Source organism: Lactuca virosa, chromosome 7, assembly GCF_052849685.1.
Source record: "Lactuca virosa cultivar CGN04683 chromosome 7, Lactuca_virosa_CGN04683_v6, whole genome shotgun sequence".
NCBI lineage: Eukaryota > Viridiplantae > Streptophyta > Magnoliopsida > Asterales > Asteraceae > Lactuca > Lactuca virosa.
Genome location: NC_136432.1, coordinates 30,978,064 through 30,985,056, shown reverse-complemented (window position 1 = coordinate 30,985,056; position 6,993 = coordinate 30,978,064). Strand labels below are relative to the sequence as shown.

Sequence of the window (6,993 nt, the reverse complement as noted above, 5' to 3'; positions counted from 1 at the left end):
CTATATAAATTGCATGTTTTATTCATTCTTTCTATTTTAACACAAATTATTACATCAATGCATGCAATCAGTGTTCCAAGCTTCAGAATATTATTATAAGCTCATTGTTTTCATGCTTTTCAAGGACCTATGTACCTAATTATGTCTCTTATTATTTGTACCCATCGTTTGATGCGGATATATATATATATATATATATATATATATATATATATATATATATATATATATATATATAATCTTTGAAAGTTACAATAAATTTTCAAACTTCTATGATTTGACTTGAAAAATAATACGAAAACCAAAAAAAGAAAGTTGATTAAATAATTGGTTGAAAATTTGAAACTTGGAAGAAAAAATGAACCACTCAAAAACGAACCTAAGAGCCCAATGTTATTGAATTGAATCACAACGGAGTAAAGAAAGAATCCATTCAAACCTAAAAGCCCAAAACAAACAGCCCAATTCATCTCTGAGATCCCCTCCCTCAAACTCCCCGGGGTTGCAGACCTTCAACTGCCGCCGGAAAATTCATCAGAGGCAGTCAGAGATGGAGTTTGAGAAGAGAAAGAAAGCCACCTTAGCCACTATGAGTTCGCCGGAGCCGGATAAATCACCAAAAGGAGACATAGACACACCCATAATCCCACTCCTCAAAACCCTCAATTCTCACCCATCTTACTTCACCACCAGTTCTTGCTCCGGCCGCATCTCCATCCTCTCAACCCCCACCACCACCACGACCACCGTCAAGAAAAAATCCAAAGGTGGCAACTGGGTGTTCATCACCCATGAACCAGCTGACCCTAACTCGGTCCAAAATCTCATCTTTCCTCCAAACCCCACCACCGATTCACTTCAATCCGACAACCCAGAAAATCTAGTTTTCAGATTCGAACCTTTGATAATCGCCGTTGAATGTAAAGACGTTCTTTCTGCTCAAAAGCTAGTGTCTTTAGCTATTTCTTGTGGGTTTAGGGAATCAGGGATTACAAATGTGAACAGTAAGCGAGTTATTGTTGCAATTCGATGTTCGATTAGATTAGAAGTGCCATTAGGGGATACCCATAAGATAATGGTGTCAAAGGAGTATTTGAATTACCTTGTTGGGATTGCTAATGAGAAAATGGAAGCTAATAGAAAAAGAGGTGATAGTTTTCATGATGCATTGTTGAAGAATGAGTTAATCATGCGACCAGAGAATACTGTAACTGGTGATTATGAGTTTTTAAACATGAATCAAGATTTGGGTGATAAAGATTTCTCAATGATTAATGGTGGAGTGGATGATTTTCAACTAACAAAGGAAATTAAAGATGACGCAAGTAATGGTAAGATTTGTTGTTCATATTCTCTCGTTTTTTTATTCAGCAAAATAATATACATGTAATATGTTATCCATCTGTTTCTAAATTTAGATTTTAATTCTTGAAACACTGTTTTGCTACTTCTTTAAGTTCAAAATTGATGAGTTTATTGGATTTTAGGGTAGTTTGGCTAAAACTGCTTATATCATATTATAATATTACATTTTGAACGAACATTGGAGTTTCTTACTCTCACATTAAAATGAGAAAAATAACAAAATAGTTGATGACTATATCATGACATAAACCGTAAATCTAAAATTACATATCTATCCATAACTTTGAACATTCGATTGCATAAAATTTTCTTATTATCTTAGCATATAAAGTTTGAATCTTTAGATGATTTGGCAGGGTTTACTCTTCCTATAAAACCAATGATTATCACTGGTGAGCCAATTGAGAAGCTTCATCTTTGGGGTCATTCAGCCATTACACTTGACACCACAAAAAACCCTAAATCGGTTCTTGTTTTTGGTGGTTTTGGAGGCATGGGAAGACATGCACGAAGAAAAGACACATGGATTTTAGATTCAGTGTCTGGTCAACTACAATTGGTTGACTATGGAAGCACTCCATCCACACGTTTGGGTCACACTGCTTCTTTAGTAGGAGAGCTTATGTTTGTTATTGGAGGTAGAGGTGATCCTGGGAATGTGCTAAATGATGTTTGGGTGCTTAATACAATGAATTATGAATGGATGGAGTTACAATGTAATGGAATTGACTTTCCTCAAAGGTAATAAGTTAAATGCAAGTAATAACAATGTACTTATATTGACTTGTTTATTTTTTGCATTTATCCCTTAAATATTTCCCGGTTTCCAAATTCTCTTGCGCTTATGTCATCTTTTTTTATCGGTTCTTGTATAGTCATCGGCATGCAACTGCAGTTATTGGGTCAAGCCTCTATGTTTTTGGTGGGATCCACAATGGCAACATCTCTTCATCAATGTATAAGCTTGATACACACACCATGACATGGGAAGAAGTTAATGTTCAAGGGGCAAAACCGTCCGCTCGCCATTCCCACACAATGGTAGCCTACAATTCTCAACTATTTATGTTTGGAGGATACGATGGGGTAAAAGCACTAGGAGATTTTTACACTTTTGACATTCATTCATCCACTTGGAGAAAGGAAAAGGTGGTAGGAAGTACACCTTACGCCCGATTTTCCCACACGATGTTTGTGTACAAAAACTACATTGGTGTCATGGGAGGGTGTCCTATAAGACAACATTACCAAGAATTATCAGTATTTGAAGTGGATAAAAGTCTTTGGAAACGTATCAAGTTGAATTCGATTGGTGAAGACCTTTTTGTTCGATCCACAACAAATATTGTTGATGATGATCTTGTTATTGTTGGTGGTGGTGCTTCTTGTTATGCATTTGGAACCAAGTTTAGTGAACCCATGAGGATCAACTTGCTTCCCTTACTTTCTTGTGACACAAAAGATACCCGAACTGAAAAGATATCAAATGGGGTTTTGGATTTGAATCTTGAGGGTATATATGGAAAAAAGATTGTTCCTTTACGATGGGTTTTGCGAGTTGATAAAAGGCATGCGAAACCCGCGAAGGACATTTTGAAAAAGTTTGGATGGTTGGATTTGGAGAGAAAAGTCTACACACAAGAAAGTGGAGTTTATGTTTGTTTCCCAATCACCAAAGAGTTTGTAGCAATTTACCAAGATAAGAAACCAGGGTTAAATGAAGGGGTAGATGAGGTAAATGACCTTAATTTGCAAGAAAGCTTTAAGGTTATTTCGAGTGCAAGAGCTTTGGATCTTTTGGTTGCTTTTGGTGGAACTACACATGCTGACCATGTTGTCAAAGTTAGAAAAGCTTCAAGTTCTCCATTGAAAGTAATGAAAGAAGTTGTTGCTTCGTTGTTGAATCATCATAATCTTCCTTTGACACTCTTGGAAGAGCTACCCACAAGGTATAGTCACCCACCCACCCCACCCCATAATTTTTGTGGTTAATGTAAGTGTATAAAATTGGAGTAAATGAAAGAGACAACAATATCCTACTCTCATTTATTCCTATTACAATATTGTACTTTGAAAAAATCTACCTAATTATAGCAATGTCATCCAAATACAATGAAATTTTCACTAGTTTTAATTTAGGCGTATGTTTCATAAGAATTGTTATAAATCATAATGAAAGTATGTTGCTATTTCTTGTAGATGGGAGCGATTAGGGGACATTGTTGTGCTTCCCACAACTTCTTTCAAAGACTCAGTATGGGACACTTTGGGGAAGGAGCTTTGGTTGAGTGTTGCTGAATCACTTGGTGCTAGTCGCCTTGCTAGACAAGTAAGCTAATATTCTAAATCACACATGCCTTGCTCCACAAGTAACCTAACTTTTTAAAAATGCATGATATGTTTGTGAACAAAAACGGCAACTTGATATATATCTTAGGGCAGGGTTTCACCTACGGGAACAAGAGATAGTGGATTGGAGATTCTTGTTGGGGTCAACGGATGGGTTGACCATTGTGAAAATGGAGTTCTTTATTCGTTTGATGCTACAAAATGCATGTTTTCATGGGGTAATCTTTCAGAAAAGCTTAGAATGGGGAAACTTGATTGTAAAGAGGAAGTTATTGTAGACTTGTTCACAGGAATTGGATACTTCACATTGCCTTTCCTTGTCAAGTACGAAAATTTTCTACTCGTTTATTAATCCGAATTTTATTATTTTAGGATCTAATGTAGTGCAAATTGCAATAAATAACAATACACTTTCACATTTCAAATAATTCAACTTTTGAAAATTGTTATAATCTCAATATTTGTGTCGATTTTGTCATATGTCATGTGGTTTTTTGAACAGGGCTAATGCAAAAATGGTGTATGCATGTGAATGGAATCCACATGCTATTGAGGCTTTGAAGCATAATCTTGAAGCAAATGGTGTGGCTGATCGTTGTATTGTTCTTGAAGGAGATAATCGTGTCACAGCACCTAAAGTATGACTTCTTGTTTTCTATTTTTTATAATCTCTATATACAATCATTCTTAAAAAAAACCATAAAAAGATTCATTTAGTGGAGATAATCTTTATATTCATTTTAATCTTGTTTTTGTTATTCTTCCTGAAATTGGATAAATTCTTTGTTAACTCTATCATATCGAGCATTTGGTTTGACTTCAAAAGGAACTTTGTACGAGTAAATGTATTTGACTATTTGACTTTATCTATTTTCCAGGGAGTTGCGGATCGAGTCAATCTTGGTCTGCTTCCATCGAGCGAGGGTAGTTGGGAAACTGCTGTAAGGGCATTAAGGTAATTTCACTCTTTGACGAGTTATAACATTACATCCTAAAAGAGCCATAGACAATTATCACAACTTATTCCTTTTATACAATTTTGAGTTTTTGTGTCAAAATGAATAAATGTCAACTTCCAAATTGATACTAATTCTTAATTTTCTTTAAGAAAGATCCATTAGTCGAATTTAACTTTATAAATCAAATACATTTTACATCCCAATTTGACTAATAATAGTCAATTTGATTCTCATACGATCATATCACACTTCCCTTTGTGTTTATTCTTTTATTTTTCGTTTTTCAGGAGCAATGGTGGCATGATGCATGTGCATGGCAACGTGAAGGACACTGAAGAAGAATCATGGACACAACACGTGTCAAAATCCATTAAAGAAATTTCAAGATCCCAAGGTAAAGACAAAACTTTGAGCCACCTTATACAAGTCTTAAAAGTTGTGGGCTTCAAATAACTTTAACTATCTTTTTAAGTTGATCGAAAGATTAATGGGCTATTATTATGTAACTTTGGGCTTTCAGTGTTTTACACATTCTTTAAAATGCGTATAAAAATCTCAATTTTTTTTGTGATTTTTGTAGGTTACAATTGGGATGTATTTGTAGAACATGTAGAGAGAGTAAAATGGTATGCACCTCACATTCGTCATCTTGTGGTAGACATAAGATGCAAACAAATAGAATCATAAGATCAAGAAACCTTTACATTTGGGAGCTATAAAATCAAGGGCATATTGGTCATTTTGCTAGTTTGCAAAGATTTTGGGATCAAGAAGGTAAACATGATTTGTGTGTTTGTGGTTGTTCTCGTGAGTTATGGATAGTGAATGGTATAGTTTAAACAAGAGGTGAATGTATTGAAATGTATAATTGAAAAATAGTCTTGGACCATTTAATTTATAATGTTCAATTTGATTGTGTCGATTTTTATGTTTGTAAGTTGTAACTTTCTAAAAACACTTAGAAACTTTGTTGGGGACTTGTGGGAATTCTCTAAATAAGTGTCATATAATTTTTTATGTAAAATTAGATGCCAAAATGTTAACCCTTTTTCGATTATTAAAGGGCAAATTTCGAAAGAAAAAAAAAACCCTTATGTTTTAAACATTTTACTTGGAAAATTTTTACTGTTTTCTATTTCTAGAAATAATAACTTATAATTTGAATCTTTTCATTTAAGCAGTTTTTTACCAAATAAACCGAAATCGAATAAACAAAAATCGATAATTTTAAGATGTTAAAAAATCAATTAAACCGACCGACTGACATTTCATCGTGGCGACTTTTCTAGTTTCAACCTAAATTTTGTTTTTTTTAATCTAAACCTCAAGATTGCTCTTACCTTTCCGTTTTGACATTTTTGCCCTGTTTATTTATGCAAATAATATTTTATGTTTATTTGCATAGTAATTTACAAGAATGATCACTGACACTAGTGTTGTATACCAAAACTTGCAAGTTTAGTCCATCTTTTTGTTTGGATATTTTAACTAACTTTTGTTTCTTTTAGAGCATTGGATGTGGGTCTAATGTTATAACATCTAAAATTGTCACATCATATGCCAACACAACAATAACTAGAAGTGGAGATGGTGTGCATATGTTATAACATGAGAGAGAGAGAGAGGTTAATGAAGGCAACAACCAATCAAAGTAGGTGTTTTACCCCGTCTTCGTCACAACGAGACATGTCATAACACCCCCTTAACGAGAAGAGGGAGTGGTGTTACAAGTGTTATAACGTTGTTTTTGGCGCCACCTCAGCTATAACGGCAACTTAACAACCCCATACCATACGCACTTAGACTACTAGGTGTGGACAAGATGTTATCACACCAAAAATGTGTCATCTCACATGTCATGTCACCAATGGTGTTATAATACCAATTGAGGAAATGATTAACATATTATAACACCTAGGGATATGCTTCGGGCCAAAACCGACCCGAACCCGAATAACCCGAAACCCGAATTGGATGAAAAATGGGAACCGATTTTTTTAATAAAATATGTTATTTTTTTAATAATTATAAAAACAAATGTAATTTAATAAAATATGTTATTTAGATAAAACATATTTTTTTTAATTAAATATAACATTTAAAAACTAAAAGAACATTACAAGACGAAAAAAAATTCACTTTCCCCCTAAATTCACTATTCTTCATCTTCATTACCATCATACATATAATCCGACAAGTTTTCTCGAAGTTGTCTGTGTTTTCGTGTGTCTTGAATATTAACGACTCTATGTAAATATTCTACTATCCCTTGTTGAAATTGCACGTGTATGGGTTCCATAGGCATGCACTCAGTAATATT

The 6,993-nt window shown here is 34.2% G+C and overlaps 1 protein-coding gene across 2 annotated transcripts; it reads left to right on the top strand.

The window, feature by feature from the left end:
• The first annotated feature begins 438 nt into the window (after positions 1-438).
• LOC145124333 (Met-10+ like family protein / kelch repeat-containing protein) lies at positions 439-5,595 on the top strand. Of its 2 annotated transcripts, none has more exons than XM_079059638.1 (9): positions 439-1,331; positions 1,710-2,106; positions 2,241-3,314; positions 3,565-3,694; positions 3,803-4,038; positions 4,217-4,352; positions 4,593-4,669; positions 4,961-5,067; positions 5,254-5,595. In XM_079059638.1, exons 1-9 carry the CDS (start codon positions 551-553, stop codon positions 5,358-5,360), a joined length of 3,045 nt encoding a protein of 1,014 aa, XP_078915764.1. In that variant the 5' UTR covers positions 439-550; the 3' UTR covers positions 5,361-5,595. The 2 variants fall into 2 exon arrangements, with proteins under 2 accessions (XP_078915764.1, XP_078915765.1); XM_079059639.1 differs by having other exon boundaries at positions 440-1,331; positions 1,722-2,106.
• The last annotated feature ends 1,398 nt before the right edge of the window (positions 5,596-6,993 follow it).

Bases quoted from the DNA above. Each gene is read 5' to 3' on its own strand.
- LOC145124333 (XM_079059638.1), top strand. From the start codon at position 551: ATGGAGTTTGAGAAGAGAAAGAAAGCCACCTTAGCCACTATGAGTTCG. The intron at 3,695-3,802 runs GTAAGCTAATAT...TATATATCTTAG, and splicing joins CTAGTCGCCTTGCTAGACAA to GGCAGGGTTTCACCTACGGG. The intron at 4,039-4,216 runs GTACGAAAATTT...TTTTTTGAACAG, and splicing joins ACATTGCCTTTCCTTGTCAA to GGCTAATGCAAAAATGGTGT.